The 25,590-nt window shown below is 37.0% G+C and overlaps 3 protein-coding genes and 1 long non-coding RNA gene across 25 annotated transcripts; 2 read left to right on the top strand and 2 right to left on the bottom strand.

The window, feature by feature from the left end:
- The first annotated feature begins 20 nt into the window (after positions 1–20).
- LOC105683906 lies at positions 21–10,296 on the top strand. The gene is given in 17 exon segments (XM_048659399.1): positions 21–289; positions 896–1,064; positions 1,136–1,417; positions 1,488–1,729; positions 1,805–1,982; positions 2,173–2,469; positions 2,538–3,227; positions 3,371–3,799; positions 4,004–4,087; positions 4,208–4,332; positions 4,392–4,762; positions 4,764–5,002; positions 5,080–5,559; positions 5,630–5,775; positions 5,859–7,123; positions 7,186–8,557; positions 8,635–10,296. Coding segments are annotated over 16 exon segments (7,350 nt in total). The 5' UTR covers positions 21–289; positions 896–946; the 3' UTR covers positions 9,667–10,296.
- Positions 10,297–10,465: 169 nt separating this feature from the next.
- On the bottom strand, positions 10,466–14,641 carry LOC105683897 (ionotropic receptor 21a). The gene is made up of 9 exons (XM_020851137.2): positions 14,054–14,641; positions 13,779–13,978; positions 13,591–13,713; positions 13,350–13,511; positions 13,044–13,285; positions 12,845–12,985; positions 12,571–12,763; positions 12,300–12,504; positions 10,466–12,230 (listed from the first exon to the last, which is right to left on the bottom strand). Exons 1-9 carry the CDS (start codon positions 14,639–14,641, stop codon positions 11,904–11,906), a joined length of 2,181 nt encoding a protein of 726 aa, XP_020706796.2. The 3' UTR covers positions 10,466–11,903.
- LOC105683911 lies at positions 12,092–25,551 on the top strand. Of its 22 annotated transcripts, none has more exons than XR_007279792.1 (14): positions 12,092–12,239; positions 12,317–12,523; positions 12,666–12,782; positions 15,728–15,997; positions 16,172–16,377; positions 16,464–16,607; positions 16,696–16,757; positions 18,556–18,710; positions 19,548–19,660; positions 19,725–19,821; positions 20,063–20,870; positions 20,934–21,145; positions 21,593–21,729; positions 23,224–25,551. It is a non-coding gene; the product is annotated as an uncharacterized LOC105683911 (long non-coding RNA). The 22 variants fall into 22 exon arrangements; XR_007279790.1 differs by having other exon boundaries at positions 16,464–16,757; positions 20,063–20,258; positions 20,427–20,870; XR_007279796.1 differs by having other exon boundaries at positions 16,464–16,757; positions 20,063–20,258; positions 20,407–20,870.
- On the bottom strand, positions 14,878–23,826 carry LOC105683907 (adenylyl cyclase 78C). The gene is made up of 19 exons (XM_012396885.3): positions 23,691–23,826; positions 22,443–22,526; positions 21,449–21,726; positions 21,197–21,354; positions 20,943–21,132; positions 20,375–20,559; positions 20,095–20,287; positions 19,098–19,256; positions 18,784–19,013; positions 18,563–18,699; positions 18,174–18,498; positions 17,891–18,109; positions 17,718–17,815; positions 16,654–17,628; positions 16,348–16,585; positions 16,153–16,279; positions 15,965–16,071; positions 15,630–15,893; positions 14,878–15,555 (listed from the first exon to the last, which is right to left on the bottom strand). Exons 2-19 carry the CDS (start codon positions 22,502–22,504, stop codon positions 15,343–15,345), a joined length of 4,158 nt encoding a protein of 1,385 aa, XP_012252308.2. The 5' UTR covers positions 22,505–22,526; positions 23,691–23,826; the 3' UTR covers positions 14,878–15,342.
- Positions 25,552–25,590: the final 39 nt, after the last annotated feature.

Genomic DNA, 25,590 nt, shown 5'->3' with positions numbered 1-25,590 from the left:
TTTCATCTCAAACGGCCCTGTTCCATGCGCGGCGCACGAAACTGAAAGTCGTCGTGTGTGAAAAGAAAAAGCAAATAATTAAACTAGTATAATCAAAACTAAACAGTTTTCAAACCAACATAGACATTCTTGTATCGCTATGGCAATATTTGGTTGACAAATCAAAATAAGCGGCGTACCGCAAAGTGGCTAATGAATTATACCTCAGAGGGAGTTAGGAGAAGTTGCGTCGAACAACGGCCGTGCCTCGTTTACGAAAATTGAATTCGTTGGAGCTTTAATCAGACGGGTGAGTTGAATCAGGAATCTTCTGGAGGGATTCGATAATACGGTTCTTGACTCCCTATTATGCAGGAATTGCCATCATCTCGTTATTTTTGGCACACTAGACATGCGATCGTCGTTGCTTTCTGTTGCGCTGCATCGCCCGCCCGCCTGGGGCAGGCGATGGAACAAGATGGCCGTGAGCTTTTCACACGATTTATGTTTTTACTACAAAAAACTAAAAGGATCCTCGAACCTTTGCACCCATGTGGACTCATTACTCAAGTCTAGCAATTACTCAGTTTGTAATTTTTATCGAAATCGAACTCTCGGCCCCCGAAGACCACTTCATACGATATTTACGTACATCTGCAATCCCCGCCATGTTTTGTAAACAATTATAGGTTGATTATAACACCATAGTTTTTTTTATTGTTTATACCACAGGGAATTACATTACAAACTTATCGGTAATTAATTTGCTCATAAGTGCTAGGATATAATCGAAGTGGTTTGTTAATTTTTCGATTGTTCAAAATTTTTACATATCTTAACGATGAATTGAGTTCACTCTACTTATGATATGCTTGAGAATCTACAATATTCATGTTTTTTTTTACGTTCTACGAAGCTGGCAAGGGAAGGTGGAGTAAAATCCTTTGGCACATGAATTTGAGGCAAAATGTCCAGCTCGTTCATAGTTGAATCAAAAGAAAAAACAAAAGATGACACCTTAATAATAGTTGTAAATGATGATGGTACCATATCAGTTGACCATGAAACACTCCAAAATATAATAAGTGAGTATAACTCTTATGACCCTTTATACTAATAATCCTTTCAAATTTCCAACGATTTTACATCATTCTAGTAAATCAGTCAAATGCAAATGTCAGCGTTGTGCGACTTGGTCAAACTGATAGCACTGATCCAGAAAATGGCGATATTACTTTAACCGTTGATCCTCCTCCGTACATTCCTTCGGAAACAGCTGCTTCTTCCGGCCCGGCATCCGGTACTGCAGACCCGGGAGTTGGAGGGCTCGTTGATCCATTTATGGAAATGGATCCAGAACAACTCGAAAGATTGGAAACTGCCCTACAAAGTGAAGAGGCTAAGCAAATATTGGGGGAAAACGTGACTGCGATGCTTGGTAAGGATTATTTCTCTACAACTTTTGCAGTCAGATTTGAAGTATTGTGAACTAATTAGATGTTTTGTAGACATGTTGTCTGTCGAAGAGGAGCAGAATTCGATGAAATACAACATCGAGTTAGATCACTGTTATACGAGCAGAAAATCACCCTCTGATCCAAAACCTAGTGACCCATTACCACTTGCGGAATCGCCAGATATTGGCGATTCTCCATACTCTTCCTCCTCTATGCCCAATTCCACACTGCTATATTCTCCCATAATCTCAACAAGTTCAGTGACAACCTCGAAAAGTAAACTATCCAAAAATGTAAGCAATCTTGATAATTGCATCAAAGATTCATTGATTCGACAAATTTTCTGACCTCGTTATTGCCATATTCAGCAGGCACGAGGTCCGGGCAGGCCTCGAAGAGAAGGAAGAAATGCTGGAACCACTCCGTCAACTCCAAAAACTGTGGGGAATTTAGTGCCACGAACGGTCATCAACGTACTTCAACATGGAACCAATAAAGGTGCACTAGTGCCCCTTATTAAGCCTCTCAATATGAACGATGTTCGCAGTAAGATTTATTTTAATTGCCCATTTTCACCCCAAATTTTTTTCACAAACTTAAATCAGAAATAAAAATAGCGACTCATTCTAACGTACCTACTACGTGGACAAATTCCAATTCTTTGAACCTCAAATTCCTCTATGTTTTTAAATTTATCCATAAAAATGACATATTCAAATGAATTGAATCCTCATAGTTGTCGCTGCATCAAATTTTGGTACCCTAAGTGATGCGGGGCAAAGTACATCAGAATCCTCCGAGTCAGAGCCACCATCTGATGACGATTCAGATTTTGGACCACGAGGACCTAGAAGAAGCGGAGTCAGGGCTCGTGGCGGGCGCAAGGGGCTCACTACAAGGGGTGGCAGCCTAGCTGCTACAAGGCGGAGAGGGAACAACAAACATTTGGACATGGATCAAGTCCGTAGACTCGATATGGAAATGGCAGCAGCAGTTGATGCTATGAAAAGTCCTGAGAAGGAGGACAAATTGGGTTAGTTTATAGATTTGATGTCATTTCGTGATGCCATAAAAAATTCTGTTGGATTTATCTCATATCAGATTTTACAGGGGAAAGATCGGTGAAGGTAAAGAAGTCATTGAAGACGCTTGGAGGTAAAAAAAAAGAGGAGCCTATGGCAGCGCCAAGTCAAGTAACGCAAGCGGCCCAATCTACAGACGAATTCCAAACCATGATTTCTGAGAAACAGTTATTGACAACTAATCAGGTTAAAGCTAACCTGATAAACGCCAATACAATAAAGGGTGACATGATTCTGACTAAACCTGGACAAATGAGGAATAATCAAAAAGTGATATTTGTACAAAAGCAGGTAATGATGAAGGCTAGCGAATTAAAAAGTCTTGGAATGAAGAAATCTATTGTGGTATCCAAGGCAAATTTCGTCAGCCAGGTCAGCCCCAAAGTCTCTGTAGCAAAAGAACTTAAGACGCTGCCATCTGTTACCGCAAAATCACAAGGTTTAGCTACACAAATGCCTCAAAGTACGCAACCTAAAGTTTCACAACCATTGCAACCAATCCCTCTTCAAGTTCCACAGCAAAATCAGCTACTTGGACAAGAGAAATTTACCGTTTCAACAAACAGTCCAACATCCTCTGCGTCAACCTCGGTGAAAGTCAAAACCCCTGAGACAAAAAAAGAGAAAAGAAAAACCGAAATCATTGCAGATGTGACGCCTAAAGTTGAAGTCGAAGCAGTCCAACCCCCGGAATCAAAAACGCCTGATGGTTGGTATTTTTATTTGCTATCCTGGATAGTTCTGTATATATTGCAGTAATTGAGACTTTGGAAGTGAAGATTTTGCCATTTTCTTTTCAAAAACCCTTCCGATTATCCTCATGACATTGATTTCTTATTGCCATTGAAACAGAGTATGGAACAGCGGATATTTCAGGTATCAAAAAACACCAGAAACGAGAACATCGAAAATCGCCGTCACATTTAGCAGATGCTCTTGGCCCAGCTTTGTTCTCAACTCCAGATATTATTCGGCGTGTTGGTTCAGGCGAGCCTAAAACTCCAGAATCTCTCATCACAAGTCCTGCCATCAAAAGCATCATGCCCATTCCTCCACTTGTAACAGGAATTATGCCTTCTGCTCCAACTGCAATGTTGACAGCTGAACTGCCAATGACTGAGTCAAAAGTATTGAAGGTTAATTCCATGGAAGAAACCATGCAACCACATCTACAACTCCACTTAGAAATTGACAATCAGGGTAAGCCGATGAATGAGGATGAACATAAGATTGATTCCAAACCTTTGCCAGCAGAAGAATTACATCTATCTTTGGATGCTGGTGAGTGAACCAGATTGTTTTTCGATTTCGTAGATTCATTTCATTGGGTCTGGGTTCCTTTGTAGAATATTTTTTATAATATTGATTTTTTATCCTTGTAATAGTCTGAGGTTATTTATTTTTCTCTATCACATTCTAATGCATGGTTTTTGACAGTTATTGGTTAGGTTCAATTCCAAAACATATCTTATATAATTTTCTTAGCTTTGCACGCAGCTCCGAATCCTTCTGAGGTAAATGCACCAATTGAACACCAGGTTGCATCCGAAACAATTGTTTCTATATCTAGTAAGTCTCATTTATTTATTCTTTCATTTGATCTGTTACTTTTATTGATTTGCACCTGCCAAAAAAATTGCTTCCCCAAACTTGGAACAAGCAAGATAATCCAGAAAATTTTTTTAACAGCTGGCATGGAGGGTGAGGAACATTTACTGGCCACACTTGAAATGGAGGCTAGTAAACATGAAGAAGAATTGCTCGCTGAAGCTTTGCTTCTCCAAGAAGAACTTGGCGTCGACCTTGCAGATCATGTAAGTAATTTCAGTCTGAAATCCACATGACTTTTGTTATCTTAATCATTATGATTTAGCCATCTCTTGTCGGTCAGACTTCGGCAATCTCAGATTCACTCCTACCGTCAGCGCCCTTTGTTCCACTCGTTGAATCACAGCAGCAGCAAATTCTGTCACCCATCAGCACAGTTCCTGTGACATCGTTGCCTCTTTCTGACCCTGATCACGGCAGGAAACCAGCAAAGGATGAAAAAGAGCCTGTGCAGATCGTCCGTGGCGGTAGAGTTATAACTTTGCCACCTATAGAAGCTCCAGCAACTAGGAGCAAGAGACTCCAAGCAAAGGTTGACGTAACAATACAGAGACCTGAAGTTGCAAAGAAACCTGAAAAATCTATGTAAGTCTTTCAGTCATTGCAAAGCTGTCAAATCGTTGTGGGGATGGCTACCTTCTGATAGTAGTTTTTTCAGTAAATTTGCCGTTCAACATGAAGAAATTCCCAGTAAAGATGAAATGGAGTCTGAAATGGATGAAGATGATGATGACGGAGAAAATTCTGACTCTGAAGACGACCCAGATAGGCTTTGGTGCATCTGTAAAAGACCACACAATAATAGATTCATGATTTGTTGTGACGTATGTGAGGATTGGTTCCACGGAAAGTGTGTTCACGTCAGTAAGGCAATGGGTGAGTGTTCTTAACAACATTTGACAAACCCAATTGAACAAAGAAGTTTAGTAATTTTAGCCGCGTCCTTTACGTAGGTCAACAAATGGAAGAAAAAGGCATAGAATGGGTATGTCCAAACTGTCTGAAGAAGAAATCAGACGATTCTAATGAACCAATAAGATCAGAGTATACAAAAATACAAAAAAGTGTAGCAGAACCGATTTCGCAATCATCATCATCTGAGATTCTTTTGTCTTCTATTCATGCTTCTCCGGGGAGCGTTCCTGCATCTCCAATAATTTCTTCAACAATTGTGTCGCCTACTTCCAATATTCCGTCTATCCAGAGAGTAACACAGTGCGTTGTCTGCAAAAAAGAGGCAAGGAATTCAAGCATATATTGCTCTGATGCCTGCATTCTAACCCATGCACAGGAGTCGCTCACTAAAGATAAGCCACCAACACCAATATCGCAAAATAAACTAACTAAACCAACCACACTGGATCAAATCGCCAAGAATAAACCAGATGCTAGAGTTATCGTATTCGAAAGAAAGTCTGGAAAAGTTTTGACTGGTGCGTTATATACTTGAAAAGTGTTGGAGTCAATAGTTGATGATTTTACTGATTTTTGTCCGATTTACAGGTGTTGAAGCTCCTACGACTTCGAATCTTAAGAATTGGTTGAAAGAGAACCCGACTTATGAAGTTGTCCGACCAAATAATCTGAATACTATACAAATCGGAGGAAGAACTGTTACCGCAATACAAACTCCAAGTACAGCAAAAGTGGTGTGTATAGTCCTCGTTTTTATATCATCGACTTTCCATTTTGAACTTCAGGTTGGATTTTTATTCCCTTTCTTTTTTTTCAGACCAAAACTGTCCAGCCAGTCAGTAGTAAAACGCAAACTAAGATGGTTTTTGCAAAGGTGGCCGGATCTAAGCAAACGGTTTTGGCTCCGAGTAATAAAAAAATCGTGATAGTTTCTACAAGTCACTCGCCGGGAAGCAAACAGCATGTTTTTCAATCTCGGCAAACTTTATTGACGCAAACAATAAAAAACTCTACTTGCGCCGTCAAACAATCTCCGACTTCTCGACAACAACCGCAGCAGCAATTGCAACAACAGAAATTACAGATTTCGGCATCAGGTGTCACAACGATGCCTAAACAAACGCACGGCAAAAAGCCAGAGACAAAACCTTCGACTTCACAGATAAAGAGTCAGGTTAAATCACCGGTGGCTAGCAAAAGACCAGAGACTGAACCGATAAGGTTGAACATCAGGAAAACACTAGCGGAGCTTCTCACCAGTAGAATCAAAGAAACTGAAGATTTGAAAATAACTGATGACGAGATTACGGAATTAGCACTTAATATAGAACTCGAAATGTACAAATTTTTCAAAGACACAGGTGCAAAATATAAGGCAAAATATAGAAGCCTTGTATTTAATATAAAAGATACCAAGAATTTAACACTGTTCAGAAAAATAGCCGATCGTTCTCTCGCGCCAGATGCCGTAGTTAGGTTAAGTCCGGACGAAATGGCAAGTCAAGAGCTAGCGGAGTGGAGAGAAAAAGAAACAAAGCACCAGCTTGAAATGATAAAAAAAAACGAGCTCGAACTTATGGCACAGGCCAAGTCAATCGTAGTTAAAACACATAAAGGAGAACAAATTATTGAAAATGACGGAAGTATAGATCACGTTGATCCAAAAACTCCTGTACAGGATATTGTAACCGCTCTCAATTCTGGAGATAATATTTCATCGTCTACCGTTGAAGAGGAAAAAGAAAAGGAGAGAGCGAAACCAAAGGACAGAAGCACGGAGAGCAAGAAAAGCAGTTCTGCCATCCCAAGAGCTGATGAAAAGAAAAAAGAAAAAGATAAGGATAAAGACAAACATGACAGGAGTAGAAGCAGAAGCAGACGACATCATAGCAGAGATTCTGACAGTCGAAGCAAAACAAGAGAAAAAAGTAAAGAGAGAGAAAGACGATCCACCAGGAATAAAGAGAGTAAGAGAGATAAGGACAGGGAACGCGAAAGAGAACGCGAAAAACAAAAAGAAAAGGATAAATATAAGAAAAGCAGAAATAGAACCACCAGAAATCACAGCAAAGGAAGACATAGGTAACGTATTGACTTATCTGATAATAAACTGCACTTCATTAACCTTTCAATTTAATTTTTAGGGACTACAATTCCAAAGAATTATCGAAGAAAGATGAAGAACGAAAAAAAGAAACTGCCGTAGATACTAAAAACGAATCGATTCTGCCCATCCCAGAGAAACAAGTTCCAATTGAAGATCGTCTCTGGCGGCACATAGAGGACGAAACAACAACAACAAATACTCTTGACGGTAACGAATCCGACGTTTCTGACCGTGAGCCAAGCTCAACTGTAACAATAAAGACTCCAGACTTCAATGAGGAGCCAGAAAAAGAAGGAAAAGAAGAGTCAGAGCAAGTAGAACAGCAGTTGGAACCTCCTCGTGGATCGTTACATACTGTTTGGCGAGGGTTTGTAAATATGGTGGATGTGGCAAAGTTTTTTATAACCGCTCAAGAAGTTAGTGGACATGCTAGGGACCTCATGGAAGATTTACCTGATACAGTTGACGTTGTTGGAAGAATCAGCCATGAAACTGTTTGGGATTATATTTCTAAAATGAAGAAGACTGGCTCAAAAGAGATACTTGTTATCAGATTGACCGCTGCTAACGATGAAGAAAAAATACCCTATATCACACTCTATAGCTATTTGAATAGCCGAAGTAGACTCGGAGTCGTTGGCAACGTCTCTAAAAATATAAAAGACTTTTATATCATGCCATTTTCAAACCAGAGCGTTGTGCCTTCGGTTCTACTTCCTTTAGATGGGCCTGGATTCGAAGAACATAGGCCGCATTTGCTCCTAGGAATTATTGTGCGGAATAAAAGAAAACGCCCTCTTAGTATGCCTGCAACTGCCATACCCCAAAAACTAGTTAAAAAAGACGTTGATAGTAAAAGCTACACGCCTCCCCCAATCGATAATGCCATCAAAGACGCAGTTGGAGCAACACCCCCGCTTTCGCCGACTCATATACTTCTTGGAAAAGGCTCGCTGGGGCTTGACGGAAGTTTAAACTTGAGAGAAAAGCAAAATGTGACGCAGATGACTTTGGATAGCCTGAATAAAGCTCATGTAGGAATGTCCAAATCTGCGATAATGGACAGCGCCAAGATTTCGAAAATTGTTCCTGAGCTGTCAATGAAAATCGGGCTCAATTCACCAGTACATAAAACTCCTCAGATTACAACAGAAATGCTGATTATGCAGAATGATGACGACGGCGACGAACCATACAGTCCCGGTGGAATGGACAATGATGACGAAAACTCTGCGCTTGACAACATCACCAAACAAATTGATCCTACTTCTCTGGCTCTCTCATCAGTGAAAAACTCTACAGATTTGCAGAGAAAAATGGACGAACTTAACAGACAGATTGAGGAACAGAAACAACAAATACAGAACATAAGCTCCTCATTCCTAGGAGATGCTACAGCAACTTTACCGGTAAGATTAAAAAACAATTATTACTTATTTCAACGGATCTCTATATTTTGGTTATTGATCATTGTACACTTTTCCAGGGTCTGGGACTCGACCCTCCTGGATTTAACGACTCTGAGGAGGCTTACAGTCCTACAGATACTCGATCATTCACACCTCCGCCTCCAGGAATTCAGAAGATATCACAGCCAATTTTAGACAAAGTATCGAATATAACAATACCGGCAAATTTACAAGAGATCTTGGCAAATGTAAAACGTCAGGAAAGTTCAAAAGTCGATCCTTACCTACCTTCTAAGCCAAGTGCAACTTTTTTGACATCTGTCAATGCTTCGCCCTACCAAAAAACAATGACGACAAATGAAAAGTATTCGACCACTATTTACACTAAAATCACAAACCCAATGGTTAATTGTAATCTCGAAAAATCTTCGATTTTCGACACCCAACAGCAACAACTGTCTCAGCCAAAGGAGAGTAAAAGCACTTTGAGATCCTTGAGTGATTTGGATTTAATAAAAAAGGCTGAGGAAGAATTAGCTGCTGTTGCAGCAGCTGCCGCAGTAACATCTCCGCCTAAAACAATCCTTGGCAGGCCTTCGCTTGTATCCTCCCATCATATTGCCGCATCTTCCACAATTCTGCCTAATCAGCTTCCAAGCTTGTCAATTCCCCCAGTTAATTCTTTAGGAACTTACAAGTCAAATCCCCCACCAGCAAGTCCTGAAATGTCTCTATCAGGATCTTTTGCTGATACTATTAAAAAAACTCTCTCGTTTGACCAACCGAAGCCACCAGGACTTGAAGATGAAGATTTTTCTCTCGGTTTTCCAGCCACCATAATCTCACCTGTCAATGAGAATATTGGTTTAAAAAATCTTCAAAATTTTGGAGGCTCCAGATTACCTTCCTCCTCTACATCTACTTCATTTTCCTCTTCCAATGCATCGTCTAATAAATTTTCACCCAAAAGTGGCGTCGTGTTAAGTGTTAAACGTAAAATTGGTGATGTTATTAATTCTACTGACACGATTAACACTTTGCCAACACCTAGTAAAACACCTAGAACAAAGTCTAGATGGGGACAAGGTCCTTCTGATCAATCGCAGTAAATCCATTTCTGTAATTCTTCTAATCTTTTTGTTTTTTACTCGTAGATAAAGAAAAAAGGAAAAACAGGAACACAAACAATTTTTTAAATATCTATCGGATTGTAACGTAAAGTTTGAATGATTCGAAAAAAATTCTTCAACGTCTGTTTTATTGTTATAACTCATGTCATTTTGTTCATTTTTTTCCTTCCACACTAGGTACTAACAATAAAAATAACTGTCTTGTAAATACCAAAGCGATTAGTATGGGTATGAAGAATGTGAGAATGAGAGACAAAAAATAAAAATAAATATAAATAAATACGAGAGTGAATGAGAGAGTAAAAGAATTATAAATATATATATAGTGGTATATTAAAATAATGATCTTATCATATCGATTTAATATGCAAAGCAAATGATAATAATATAATGAAATACAAAAATGAAACAAATAATAAGAATAAATAAATGTATACAAAGTACCAAAAAACTTTAGACACAATTAAATTCTAAAGAAGGAACAGCAAAGAACACAACTTGTAAATAATTACACGTTTCAGTTTTCTGTACCTTATATACTTTGAAAAACGAGAAAAATTTCGAAGGGATGAAAAACATTTAAAAAAAATAAATTGATTGCTTAAGGTATTAACAATTACCTTGCCTTTATTATCAATAGTGGTATTATTATTATGGTTATTACTTTTATGATTATTATCAACGTCATTATTATCACTGCTGAATATCTGAAAAAGCACTTGGTTCAATTTTGCAAGCTAGGGAGAAGAACAAAAAAATTAGACTACACAAAAATAAATTTCACGTTTCAAAATCCGGTTTTCTATTCATTTCCAAATGAAGAAAAAGACAAGATGAGATCTCATTTCAGATACTGTTGTTCAAGATCTGTGAATATATTGATCAATGCGATACGCTCTTCGTGAAGAGAAATTGTTCTCATTATTACTAATAATAACAGTTATCATCTTTAAGCTTGTAATTATTATTGATACTACTACCACCACTACTCTACTACTACTACTACTTCTACACTACTACTACTATTTTCATTAATTATAGCTGTTTGAAAGGGTTTACAAGAGGAATAAAAATAAATAAAAATCCAACTAAACGGTCAGAAACAGGAATAATTGAATAATAAAAGATAGACGAATGAATAAGATAGAATAATTAAGGGTAAACGTATGTAACACACTTTGGCTTTCTGATCTATAGAGATCAGGGCTTTGGCTACATGGAAAAGAGTAAATCTAATTCGCTATTATAAACACATTACTATATGCATGATAAAGCAAAAGAATAGAAACATACAATAACATGTATGTATGTATACATATACTTTACAATTGCATTTTACGATTGTGTTGTTGTCATTATTATTACTATGTATCCATCATTATTATTTGCAGCTTTTTATTGCAATTGATTTTGTCAAAAGTAGATAACCAGATCATATGATTTATCGTACCTAACAACCTTCCTGTATACTTTCATACGTATGTGGATACAAATTGGCATGAAAAACAGGTAAATAAACGACACAAAACATTCATAAATATACTTAAAATACTTCATACTCAAAATTCGACAAACTACAAGAGATATAAGTAACACGTTGTTATTATCATTGTTATTATTACTATTGGTATTTAACACTGATATTTATATACTATATTAGTACATATATATATCAGTGGTATTCAAGTACACTAATGTTTTACAATTATTGTTCTATTATACTTGAATCTTTGTGAAAAACCAACAAGAAAGGCAAGGACACCCATATATACATACATATACATGCAGCAAAGTTATCAGCGGTAGTAATTGAATCATCATTGTTTGTATTGATGTGAATTGATAATTAATAGTACTATTTATTATCTTGTAGTAATAGTAGAAACAATATGTCTATACACGACCTGTAATTTTATAAATATTAATGAATGAAACCATTTCTAGTGGTATAGTGGTGAACAATAATGACAATAATCAGTTATTTAATTTTCTTGAAAAACTTCACATTTCTGCAAATCGACACGAGTCGCTGAAGAGCTGTGGTCAAAGAAATTATTCCGATAAAAAATGCGAAATTATTAACATATTTATGATCTGGTGCAAACTATTGGTTGATATTAGAATTATCTATTGACATCAGAGAATCATGATGGAATTCTGGATGAAGTTTATTATAACCTACTGCGCAGTGAGTTTTGACCTGTTTTTTTCAAAATTTAGATGCTGTTTCTAACTGATTTGTCTCTGACAACATTATTATCACTTTCATAGAACTCTGCCTTGTGGCCATTATCGAGGAAATTCCAAGTTGAATACAAATCCATGTTTATTTCATCACCCAAATCGACAGCCTGATGACTTGACTCCACAAACTGCCGTTTGAAACAGTGTTTTTTGACACTTTCAACTCCACATTCCAAGAAAATAGCTACCAAGGATATTGAAATCCCTGCTCCAAGAACCATGAACATTCCTTGGATATCGACGAGAGTTAATCGACGTTCTTCGACTGATTGTATTCGTAAAGATCTCTCACTACTCACCTGTTGAGGGTATTAGAAAATTCTATCAGATTTAAATATTCTTGTGATTTTAGGATATTATTTACTCACTTGAAGGTATTTTCCAGATGCTGATCTCTGCATATCCCATTTAACATCACTGGTTATTTTTTGGACAAGTCCAGCCTGGCTGGCGCGTTGAATGATTTCACTAAATTTTTCCGAGTATAAAGATTCCTTAGGCAAAACAATGCCGACCCCAAATTGAATGAAGCATTCACGACCTATGTGCATCAATGATCTCTTCGTTTTCCAACTATGGGCATCGATAAATGGTGAGTCAATATTTTTATAAGTTCCATTCCAACTGTACATTCTTTACCTTGGTGTAAAGTCTGCTTGGACGATGTATTCGAGCATTGCTTTAGAACCGAGAAATGCGTAAGGCCAGAAATAAGCTCTGCTCGCATTTTTCAGACCCTCTGCCACTGTTGGAACAAGTTCAACCTTCCTGAACAACTTCATTATTTTTGGTTCATCAATTTCCTGGAAATAAGACTCCCAGCCATCGTGATCTGCATCGTAGAGTGACAGGTAATATTATCATGTTCCATGAAAAAAAGTTTGAACAAAATTAGAAGCGATTTCAATTTCACCTAGTGTTCCAATGCGATATCTGTAGTAAAGAAGCTGATTACTTGTATCCATCGCAGTTGGATAAACTGGAATAGTTATGAAAGCTATAATTGAACTCGTGTAACAGGATGTTACGATTATCGTAAAGACCCAGTACAGCCCTAGAATGAAAAAGAAAGCATGCAGAGTATATTCTCTTTACAGTCAATTTTACGTTACCTATTAGAATTCCCATAGCGTTTTGTCCTAAGCCTTTGTGAACAAGGGGAGTTCTGATGGTGAAGCAATTGGTAAAGGTGCTAAAAATGAACCAGAACATTTCATTTATTTTTGAGGGTTGAATAATGAAGTGAAGGAGGCTGTTCCGGCTACTTAAAGTAAGTGGAATCATTGCCCCAAGGTAGGCAAATATCAGAGTGACCCAAACAGGGGGACTAAAAGGTCCCAGTACTGCTCGATATCTAGAAAAGAAAATCAAGAAGTAACTAATATGGTCAAGTTTGGATCATTTTATTGTTTACACACCTTGGCAATGCAGTAGATGTGAGGGATATAAATGAGGCACAATCGTAAGCATGTGGATAAGTTGTGTCAAATCGTTTAGTTAGATTCACAGTTTGATAAAAGCCTCCGAGAGCCATCGATGCTTTTCCTGACAAGATTTCTTGAAGCACAGCTTTCGTTGGGCTGAAGTAAAGCAGTGTTAGAATCACAATAATTAAAATTACCTATACTTGTGAAGTTTTACTAACACAAAATGGAGTACCTAATTGTAGCACTGCTACCCGGTTCTCTAAAGTCTATTGTAAAGTTAAGGATCTTACTCGTCAGAGAAATTATCCTGACATCAATACCATCCCAACAAATCTTGTCCGTTCCTAAGACGACTCTGTAAATTGATGGGTGAATTGTTTATTTGTCAACTGGAATGCCTCTGCAAATTATTATCATTACCTTCGAATCGCAAAAGGGGGCTTATGAGACGCTGAAACACGAAATCGATGTCCATTGAAACCATTTTTCAATTTTGGGGGGAACAAAATTGTTTCAGGTCTTGTCAGTCCCTTTTTTTTCCAGGAAGTCAGGATCACCGGAAGATTTGATCCGATCCCGTCACTGTACAATTTGTGTGTGAACAATAAAAGGGATCCTTTCTGTACATCAGAATGACAACCATTAGCTAAGTCGATGAATTTTGTTTTTTCCAAATTCGGCACAATTCATCGTACCTCGGTGGATCTATCATTGCTGCGAGCAACCACCACCAAATTTTGGTATAATCTGGTGACAGGATTTTTCAAGAATTCATATACATCCCATGACGAGCTTTTTGAGACAACGATTACTTTTCTGGAGCTTTGTTTTTCCACAACATCTTTGATAGTCGTTAAATTCTTCAAAAACAGGACGTAGTTTGTGCATGATTCTTCTGGAAAATTCTTTAAACACGGTTTTGACGAATCTAAGGCTCTTCCAATGGTTTTTGACACTCGTGTTTTGATGTAATAACTTGTGGATAAATTCATTACCAGGTCGTTTATCAACTGTTTGTTAACCGAGCTCTCGAATACATCGTCATAATAAATACCCGTTGTCGTGCAATCTTGAAAATGGAAGTTAACTAAATACTTCAGTAAATTTAACAAGTTATTGATTTCCTCGTCAATAGTAATCCCAGATGCGATTTTATGGTCACGTTGAGCAACGGTAGTTTCAAGAGACGAAATCACAGCTAAATGCAACAGGCAAGTATGCAGGAAATCCGAGATCCTCATAACTCTCCTTTCAGGGATCAATCGACCATTCGTTGCAAACATTCAATTGTGGAAATAATTTCACAAGCCTGATTCATCAACTTATAAAAGCAGGGGGCTGTTGTGAGTCCTTGATTAATTTTTATAGATTATTAGTAACCAAACCTTATTACCGGAATATTATACGGGAAAGGAGAATATAGCGGGAGCGAAAAATAATTAGATATTGATCTGGAGGGTTCCTCTGCAACGTAGATATGAAGTGATGTACTGATGAATAGAAAAAAAAATTCGGCATATTAATTTACGAGAGTTTATTAATAATAATTATACCTCTTCGGAGTGTATAATTCAATAAATAATAGTCATACTTATACAATTTCATTCCTCAATAATAATAGTGATATGTAATAATTTAAACATACTATATTGACGTAGGTTTCACTGATTATAAAACGTGTTTGGACAACAATGACGACAGTGAACAAAAGAAAGAAGTTATCGACATCTTCACATTTAATCAACTCTGATTGTCTGTAATTTGTTGCACGTATCCAGAATAGAGTAAGGATAAAATAGACGAGATAATCTGAGGATGGAGTCATAAAAGTGGAAAGAAGACATAGACGGTAGTGTTGGCGATGTGTAAGCCAATACCGAAAAACGTCTATTGTTATACCTACACATAAAAATACCTTTGAGCTATAAAGTTCTTCGGTAGATCTCTTTTTTAATAGATTTTTCTCTTTTAATTTCTGCTATTCTTAAGTCCTCCGCAGCGCTCTAGTCTGCTTTCTGCGGGCTTGGACCACCCCATAAACGACAGCTGCTAGACTTCGACAGTTACTTGTAAGTTTTGAAGTTTCTTCGGCACTTAATCCACCCTTACCTAAAACGAAATGTGTTTCCATAGTGCCCTTGCCCTTTACTGCTATCAAGCCACGCTTCTGTGTCTGATAACCACGTACGATCAAAAACTGATGGAAATAAGAGAAATGTTAGTGTTTACAGATAAGGGTTAAATTCTGAGTTCGATGGCAGAGTCAGTTACCTCTGCGATTTCTTTTGGCACTTGAATCTTTCCCATTTCTCCTGTCGAGTCCATTCTCGAAGCTTCATTCACAGTGTTACCCCATATGTCAAAAACAGGCTTTCTCGCACCAATTACTCCACCAACAAGTGGCCCGCAGCTTATTCCGACTCTCAAATCAAAATTATTAAAAGAATGGACGTTTACATCTTCTAAACGTTGTCGCATGGCAACAGCATAGTCTACTAATCTGCAGAGATGCTCCATGTCATCGATATCCTTATCCTGGTTGAAAAGGTCAACTATTGTGACAAGGTTTTAAACCTAAAAGTATCTCGTTGAGGAATTCTACGTACATTATGACAGGGGTTTAGCCCAGACGCTGCCATGTAAGTTGCACCAACAGTCTTTATTTTTTCAATGCAGTGAAATCTTGTCTCATCCAAGAGTTCATCAAAATCGGCTAGAGAAAAAAGAAATATATGAAATATTGGTAAATGGAAGATCTCTGATCATAAAAAAATAGTCCAAGCTGTTTACACACCTATGATTTCATTCAACAGTCTGATGCACTCCATACCCTTATTCACATCTTCTGAATAAAACTCTGTGAAATTTGGAACGCTGGCAAACATTACGCCAACTTTGTCTCGCGACTGGGAGTAGAGCTCCTGTAAATATCAAGTTTTGAATGCGACGGAAAGCATGTATAATTCAGCGTGAACCTTGCATATTGTACCTCCGGTGCCCTGTCCTGCGTAAGAAAGTGGTGAGCAACATGATCGGGTAGAATGTTTTTGAGTAGTTGCATGTTATTATGCCTTGATTCGATCATGTCTGATAATTCTCTTTCAGCTTGTTGTTTCCAAAGAAAATCAAGTCGTGACGTAACCTCGACAAGCCTGCCATGGTATGTCACCATTACAAGAAACATGGCGAGAAAAATGAGCATCTGAGCTGACAGTGGAATCGTTCGTCTAAATTGACAGTTGAATCATAGTTAAGTTACATATGATTATCCTAAGTCTTGTAAATCGAAACTCACGTGTTTTCTTCGTTGATTCTGAGTGTAAAATGCTCCCTATAGATCACAAGTATCAGTAAAGCATAGACGAGCACGATGATTGTGGCTAAAGCTGTTTTGACAAGGTAATAAAGTTTTAAAGCTGATGCTAGCGCTATAAGACAAAGTATCCATGTAAAAACAGCATACTCCGGATGCATGCAGCTATCGATGTAACCGGATTCACACGATTCTAGAGCTGCCGTGGAAGTTTCATTGTCAGAATATATCGAGAGAACTTTTCTTGTGAACACGCTCTCTACAGTTTTGTTCTCCCTAATATCTATAGACTTGCCAGTATTTTTATGCCTTTTGTCACGATGCGAATATTTTTTATCTTTGAAGTATTTCTCATACTTGTAAAACCTGACAACTTCTTTCCGGATCCTTCGTTCCTCAGGGCTGTTAGATTTTTTTCCATTTAAAACGTGAGTAACTTTTACCTCAATGTTACTGGACTGAACTTTATCGCCTTCGTTTTCGGTGCACTGCCTTGAGACCTGGTTCTGCTGTCCATTCCCCATTTCAATATACTCATTTTTCAATTTTCTCACGTCTTTAGGCTGATCTTCAATATTATCTTGAAGAGCGGCAGATAAGAAGCTGAGGAAGAGTTCATCGAGAGTTTTAGAAGCAGACTTTGCCGTTTCTCGAGCTTCTGAACCCTCTATGATGGCCTCTGCTTTCTGCTCTTCACGTAATGGAAAATTGGTCATATTCTCTTGGATGCAAATACGAAACCGCGGACAAGCTATCACACTTAACATTGACGTCAAAGCCATCAAGGATATTATGCTACAAATGAATACCGTACGACGTTGTTTGTCGTGAGTTAACATCGATGAAAAGTGCTTCAGGATAGACGGAAAGTGGTTGAACTCCTCGGCCATCACCAAAATAGAAGCCAACGTTAATGCCAATGTTGTAAAACCCAGGGCGATCAGGAGCGGCAGGCAACTGAGAAGTAATATAAATTGTAGTTTTTCACAAATATACACTCATCTACAATCTTTTTTCAGTTTTTTCATACTCAATTCAAGTCTTACCTGGGTGAGACAACGGCTTGGCATACTGCGATGAAAAGCCAGATTACGTAGCAACAAATCATGTTCGATTTGAACATATCTTCGCGTAGTTGACAGAACTGTGTAAAGTATACTACATGATGTAATATTCCAACTTCTTTTCTGAAATCCAAATCGATGATAAAAAATTTTACCTTTATTTCCAGGGTTTCGTCATTGTACTTAAGAGTCCAGGTATTGATATTGGCTGATCTCATGCGTTTGTTGCTGGCGGTTTCTATAGCATGATCAGCTATTGCACCAGATTTTTCTAATGTTGAACCACACTGTGGTTTCCGGGGCTTTGACAGTGCTGACGCGTCTTCCTCGAGATATTCTGACTCCAAGTTACTCATTGAAGTCGCGTTATTCAGCTGAAAAGTTGTTCATTGATCAAAAATTAAGCTTTGTTCAAAATCTCGGTGCGCTATTTTTTACATTTTCAAACGGAATTTCTGGTGTCCAATCAATGCTGATTTCTTCCTCTACTCCTGGATTGTTGTTTGCGTTTGCAGTACTCCCTGCGTTAGGGTTTGCTTTGAAGCTTTTCCTACTCTTTGCACTTGCTTCTTCTTCTGGAGAGCTGTAGAGTTTTGGACGTGCCGAAAATCGACGTCTAGTGCCCATAGGTTCCAGCTGCTTAATGAGATATGTTTCCACATTTCTATCTTTGAGGTAATTATCTCTGTCCGCTCCGTAGCCTGGTTCAACTTCATAGACATCATTCAGACACCTTAAAGTATCTAGGGATATGTGAACGCGCCTGAAAAAATTTAATCAAGAAATTAAAATCAATTAAAAAAATTATAATTTGTTGAAGGTTCTACCCTGGGATTCCTCCACTTTCCAGATGATTGGCTAGTGTAACGTCGTATGACCAAACGTCAAACTGCCATTTTCTAAGGCCTAAGACACCACAGAGAACTGAACCGCTGTGAATTCCAATCCGCATATTCAGATCTGTCTATGAAAATGGTAAGTTCATATAACATGTGCTAAAATCATATGAATCTTCTTCAAATACTTTTTTCTTGTTATTTTTTGGCACCTTGGTTGTGTATCTGACATCTCTAATGGCCTTTATCATCCTGAGTCCCATTTCAACGCAGCAATGTGCATGGTCAATCCTTGCGGTAGGTAAGCCAGAGACGCAGTAGTAGCAATCGCCAAGAAGTTTTATCCGGAGGCAATGATTTTCTGAAGATAGTCTGTCGAATCTTGCAAATAGATCGTTCAATACTTTCACCAGCTCTTGGGCACTACATTGACTGGCCAAAGCTGCAAAAAAAAAGTATGAATAAAGTAAAGAAAAAAGTCATATTCATGAATCGATCGCAATAATTGACAACTGAACATTTTTACCTGTAAAGCCTTTGATGTCTGCGAACAAAATGCTCACATTTTCGTATCGGTGAATATAAATTCTGTGAAATTGATTAGGGGTAAATGTTATTGTGCCTCCTCTTTCTTCTTCGCGTGCAATGTCGCGAATCATTTCTCTTGCCACGAAATCCGGTAATACTGTAATTATTGAAAAAAAAAAGTAGGCATTAGTTTCAAAAATCATTGACGCGAAGTTTGTAATAAATAAACAGCGTTCTCAAGATTTACATGTCGGCCGCTGTGCAATAGCATCGAATATTTTGCATGGATGATTCGTCGAGCATGTATATCGAGTATATGTATAAAATAACGGCGTTCACTGAAAATTGTGGAAGAAGCAAGGGACGAGCAATAGATGGGGTAATCGGGTGAAAATATTCGCTGTTACTTTGAAGATCACCTCAATAAACTTGTTACACGGTTCAACAGGTTCTCCAATGGGACGTCACCCAACAAATAATGCGGGTCTCTATCACCCTCCAGCTCCAGCGACACGTAATCAATATCGATGATAGATTATGAATTTCCCAGCCAAAAATTTGGTAAGGTTCGTATTTCACGCTCATTTACTTCACTTTATTTTTAATTTCGTTGATTTGCTTACAGGGTTGATTGATTTTAAGTTATTCGAATACACTGAGCGATTTTTGGACTTGCAATTCAGAACAAATGTCTTTTGGCTTATGCTTAAAGATGAGGGATGGTAAGGGAAATGAGATGATTTAAAATAGAACAAAAAGAACAACCTTGACAATTGTTACGTAATAATCTATCGGTTAAGATCACTTGAGCATTCCTTCTGTCACAAGGTGTCAAAATAGAGAAGTCAAACATGAAGCGTCTTCAAGCGCTTCAAGTAACTCGTTGAATATTTCAAAGAATAGAATCCAACCATTTGTTTCGCATTTTCTGAATGAAATCCTTGACTTAATACTTTTTTTCAGCTTTTTAAATTTTCAGTAATGATGAAACGCACCAGAAAGCAGGAGTTTTTCTTGCCTGTTGTTCTCATTTTGCGTCCTATGCCTGGTTTCAAGTGATCTATGTGTCTCTAAGAAGGCCTGTCGCTGCCCCCTGTCAGTTAAATATTTTGTATACATGCCCGCCAGATTGACAGCTACGTAAAGTAGAACATTTGTAGTAAGTAGACGTGGAAAGCAGACTTCATTCTATAAACAAAAAAAACAACAATATTGATAACTTTCAGTTTTGTTCTCATCAATTTGCATTAATAACTGTACATGATAGTTACTCACATATTCGGTGTTGTTTTTCAAATTTATAACAGACATAATTGTATGTGTCAAGGCAGTGCCAAAGCCGGCAAGAACACACCACCGCAGAGGAAGTGGTAGCATAGCATAGGGAGCGTAAACAACGAATAGAATGTACCAAACTAGACGTTGCTGGGTAGAAAAGGTCAGATTTGCACCAATGAAACCTGCAACAGGGTTTAAAAAAACAAAAGGAAAAACAATGAATCACCTCCTTTTATTATACCACATGGGTGAATAAGCTGCTATAGAACACTTGATTGATTCTGAACACAGTGGCGCAAGTTAATTAGCTGCGAATTGTTGGTGACATAGGAAGGGCCACAGACTAGTGGATATCTTTTTAATTTATCAAGTAATTGTTAAACTATGATTCTATATACATCTACGTTATTGTAGCTTGGGAAATCTAATAACACCATCACAGTTATTTTAGCTACTGCAATTGATGTCCATAGTTTTTTTGATGAACAAATAGGTAATAAAATAACTACATTTTTATAATAAATTCACTCATTTTCACATAGGTGTGATGTTTTAGGTAATATACCTTGTGAGTTGACAAGGAGCCAGGTGAATATTGAAGCCCAGTATAAATACTTGTTCGAAAAGCATCGCCACCAGCCAAGAATGCATACTACAAGATTTGCCAGCATGCAGCACACCGTCCAAGACAAGGACTCTGTCAAGCCGGTAGAATTTTTGTTTCTCCTCCACAGCCAAATTGTCATGAGAGCGATCTGCAAATTATAGGTATATATAATAGGTATCTCATTGTTTTTTAATTTTATTATTTCTGCTCACCTTCAAACTAAGATCAATCACATTCAACATTATCAAAGACTTTTGTCTTTGACGATTTGAATAATTCAAGTAAGACAATTCTAAATGTCTGTTGTGAAAACTGTTTGTCAGTGACGGGCAGAATATACCCTTATACAAAACACCTTTTTTAAAAACATCTGAAATACAAATATTGGTGCGTATGAATTGAATAAGAATAATGCTCCTGGAGTAATGACATAGTAAATCAGAAAAACAAAATTAAATTGAGACCTTTTTCGGCCTGCGATTCCTCGTCTTTGTCAGGTTGAAAATTTTTATCAACTTTTGTGTTCTCCTCTGCTTCATCTAATTTCAGATTTCTTAGATTATGATCATTATTATTCGCTAATTCTAAATTTGAAGATAATTTTTCAGCTTCAATTGGTTCTTCATCTTCTGTTGGTGGTTTACGATCTTCCCAAGCTGCGAGCGCCTCTCTTCCAAGACGTTCTGAAGTCAATTTCTTTACTGCTTTTATCCAAAGCTGTTTCCTCGGTGATATTCCAAGCCTAGTATGTCAACAATTATTATATTGCCATTCGTTTTCCTTTTTTCTCAACTATGCAAGGATGTTTATTATGAACAAGTTTATTATATCGCTTTGACGTCATTACTGATTAAGCTCAAGTATCAAAAGAAATAAAAAGGAACGAAAACGCGGAGAATTTATAACATCACAGCGTTATAATTGTTGTGTAATCATCAAAATGAACGCAATAAAATTAAACAGATCGTTGAAATAGAGGGGGCGGATGTTTTTAAGTACAAGAAACAAAAAAAGAATGCTAGATAAATTTAAGTTTGAAGCCAAATACCGTCGGCTGCACCCCCCATTGCGCATTTATTTTCGGCGCTTATAGTATCCAAGATATCTGTATTTTGTGTGTAGTACTTAGGTCTACAGATACCTTTGCTACGTGTACGTGTTGTATGAAATAGATAGAAATTTCGTGTTAAATGTAATGTAAAAACTAACTTAATCAGACAAAAAAAGGACGTTGTACATGGAATACAGATAATCACAGATATGAATAATTATAGGTATACTGCATATTGTGTAAACAAAAAAAAAAAGAGAAAAAAGGCTAACGATTGATGTAGAAAATTATATTAAGTTAGCATGAGTTTTATGCAACATACTCAAACTTTGACAGCACAGGGAAGTAGGGAAGTGTTTATTACTAATACAACTCGCTAGAAAGAAAAAGATCAAAGTCGTCCTTACTCGCTAACGCTAGAACCGTCGCTGCAGTCAAGCATCATGCTCCAGGTCTGCTCCGTAATCATATTATTACGATAACTATTATACCTGAAAGAAGAAAGGGAACAAACAGAAACTGAATAAGATCCGAGGAGCATCGACCTTTCTTTTTTGTGAACAGAATTAATTGCAAAAAATAACAGTCAAATCAAAAGGTACGCCTATCGAGGAAGAGGAAAAGGATGTTATTCGAGCATATATATTGTCTTCTTTTTCCTCATTCAATACAATCTAGTTATGATACGCAATTCTATAGTTTCAGTTTACATTTTTACACTAGAGGTGACTAACATATGTATGTTATTACATAACATGGTATTATGCTTACAATTAGTGAACCTGGATGACAAATTTACATATAGGAATTGAAATACTCTCTCTCTGTCTCTCTCGCTTTCTGTTACTCGTTTGTCAACAAGAAGACAGATTGACAGACAGATGGATGGACAGAGAGTCGTACATCTCATAGACGCTTTTTGCTTTTGCTGCTTTATTTGATGAGAAGAATGTTGTGCTGTAGCTTAAATGTCATACTATGATGTGTGCGAACATTTGTACATGTGAGCTTTCTCAGTGTGACATGGAATAGTGATGATGATGCCTTGTAGATTTCTATGAACTTTAAGTACTCGCGTCATTAGTGATAGAAATAATTATAGATTCTGTAAATAATACCAACAAAATGGTGCAAAAATTCTGTGAGTGTTGAAATGTATTTTGAATTTGCACTATTTTCAACTTTCAGGAGATGGAGAATACCAAAAAAGAGGGAAGCAAGAAGGAGACCAAGCAAATTTAAAATCTAAATTTGCTCCAATTTCAAATCTCTGAAGATCAATGACGCTATCGGGCAAATACAAGAAAAATACGAGAAGAAAGAACTGGCCGATCAAAAGAACATATAGATCATTCAGAGAGACATGAATTTAAGTAATTCAATCATACTAGCTTCTAAAGAAATTTTAATAAGAAAAAATTCAATCGTATCATAATAATTAGGTACAAAATAATAACAAAGAGAATTGCGACAGTATAATTTGTCACTTATAAAAAGATTGCTTGTGCCAAAGACCTAATTTCATTTTGGATTCGCTTCCAAAATCCGCTCCAATTCAATGGGATGATTTTAGAAGTTAGAAAATTCACTTAAAGACTCATCATTTTTCCAAATTTTAACATGAAAAAGGAAATTAAATGCATCATACTGTGTACCTTAAACATTCGGTGGATTGAACTGAAAAATCCAAATAAGTATGCAACGACTAAATTCTTCAATGCACTTGATTAACTAGCCGGTTTTCGTTTTACACACCATAAACACACCAATACAACACTCATGACATTATGCCATAACAAAAAATGCTTAACTGATAATGTCATCGTTGATCAATGGTCTCATCTTACCGTAATAAGCATTATCAATTTGAAATTCATTAATATCAATAATAATGTGAGTAGAATCAAAAATAAAATTGAAATTCAATCTGATCCAGTCGATAACTGTATATTAATTTGTTTTCATGTTTTTCACAAATGAATAGATAAAAAAAACTAATAGTTTTGAAAAATATCAACAAACACTTTTAATTTTTATATTTTATTCGTGTTCGCAATCTTTTTATTTGTTGCGTGTAATAAATTCTCTTTGTAGCGGAGTATGTTTCGAGTGGTCCGTCCAGTAAGACGAGACTTCATGAACTAAACTAGTGGGGTTGATAAATATCGTCGTAGTTTACCGCGCCGCTCGCGTTGAACGAGATTTTGATCAGTTTTAAAAGGCCAACTCTGAACAAACAAATCAACGAACGGCTTTGGAAACGCTCAGGATATTGAGTAATAATAGATAAATACCATCGAAACTTCATACCAACGTAATTGTTGATCCGACAGCACATTGCATAGCATGAAAAAATAGAAAAAAAAAGCGAAACTAGTCGAAATTGGAAATTTATAGTCCTGATTCAAGAATGTAGATACGATTAAGCAATGAAATTTATAAACCTTTTTTCGTATTTTCCGATTTATTCATAAGTAAAACGAATTTGAAAAGATAAAATGAATGTTTAAATTAATCGATTAATCTTTTTTCAAACGGTAATTGATTTAAAATTATGATGTAAAACCTGAGGAACTGAAATTGTATTATTTCAGAATGACTGACATTTCAATTGATAGAAATTCATCTCGGGATAATTCAAAATCGTCACCTCCGTCAACGAGTATTCAAATTCTATGATTCAAATATGGCGGCTTCAGTCTGATTCGATTGTTCGATCGAAAAGTATCGACCTCTTCTATAATTCACACACTGCTTAGTATAAATCAGTGTGTATCAGTGGTATGCACAGCGCACTATTCTTCAGTCAATGGTATGTATATAAGTAAATTTACTGGAAGCCTATAATTCTGAATCTACAGAAATGTATTGCGCGCAAATTTCCTTGTCTGAAAATAACAAAATTCCCCCCTCTGCCCTCAAGTAATTCGTTTCAGAAAAAAATCTATTTCAAAAATAACAATCAAAGCGATAAATACACTTTTTTGACCAATCAAGAAGGCATCGTGAACAAAATTTCAGAATTGCGCGTCTCGAGTCATATTAACACGGATTCAAATTTCCGGTGGAAATACGCCATATGTTTTCAATTCAACCAATAACATCACCGTTGCCGTACAACGTGAACAATTTTCCGTTTAAATTCCATCAAATCTAGCCTTGCAAATTGCCTCAAATCTTTCAACATCTTTTGATTCTCGAAAACTATCATCAAATGATTCTTCATCTTATTCGTTTCACAATAAAAATATTGTTTTTAATTCTTAGGCCATGAAAATATTCCCACTCCCAAATAAGAACTATTTTCTTCCGCGTAACAAAATGGCAGTTCTTAGGTCCTGTATATAACGTAGGAGCGGAATACTATCCCTGCCTCTTCCTCATTAAGAGTTGAGTTGTGTTCACGTGTGGTTGTGTCTCCTTTTTCCACAAAAATAGGTCACACAACCCACCTCCATTCGTGAATAATTAACTCTTCTAAGAAAAAAAATTAAAAAAAAATAAAAAAAAAAACCCAAAAAAAACGAAAAAATTTATGTAATAAAGAAAACCTCA

The sequence above is a fragment of the Athalia rosae genome, chromosome 8 (genome assembly GCF_917208135.1).
Source record: "Athalia rosae chromosome 8, iyAthRosa1.1, whole genome shotgun sequence".
NCBI lineage: Eukaryota > Metazoa > Arthropoda > Insecta > Hymenoptera > Athaliidae > Athalia > Athalia rosae.
Note: the sequence above shows the minus strand (reverse complement) of the source record. Positions and strands in the feature narration are given on the sequence as shown.

What these genes read in the sequence shown, in the direction of transcription:
- LOC105683897 (XM_020851137.2), bottom strand. Translation starts at nt 14,641, where the DNA reads ATGTTTGCAACGAATGGTCGATTGATCCCTGAAAGGAGAGTTATGAGG. An exon ending in GCAATGATAGATCCACCGAG is followed by an intron (nt 13,979 to 14,053) that starts GTACGATGAATT and finishes TCTGATGTACAG; the next exon opens with AAAGGATCCCTTTTATTGTT. An exon ending in CGCTATGGGAATTCTAATAG is followed by an intron (nt 12,986 to 13,043) that starts GTAACGTAAAAT and finishes TTTTCATTCTAG; the next exon opens with GGCTGTACTGGGTCTTTACG.
- LOC105683907 (XM_012396885.3), bottom strand. Translation starts at nt 22,504, where the DNA reads ATGATTACGGAGCAGACCTGGAGCATGATGCTTGACTGCAGCGACGGT. An exon ending in AGAAAAACTCCTGCTTTCTG is followed by an intron (nt 19,257 to 20,094) that starts GTGCGTTTCATC and finishes CAATAATTACAG; the next exon opens with TATTACCGGATTTCGTGGCA. An exon ending in ATGTCAGATACACAACCAAG is followed by an intron (nt 18,700 to 18,783) that starts GTGCCAAAAAAT and finishes CCATTTTCATAG; the next exon opens with ACAGATCTGAATATGCGGAT.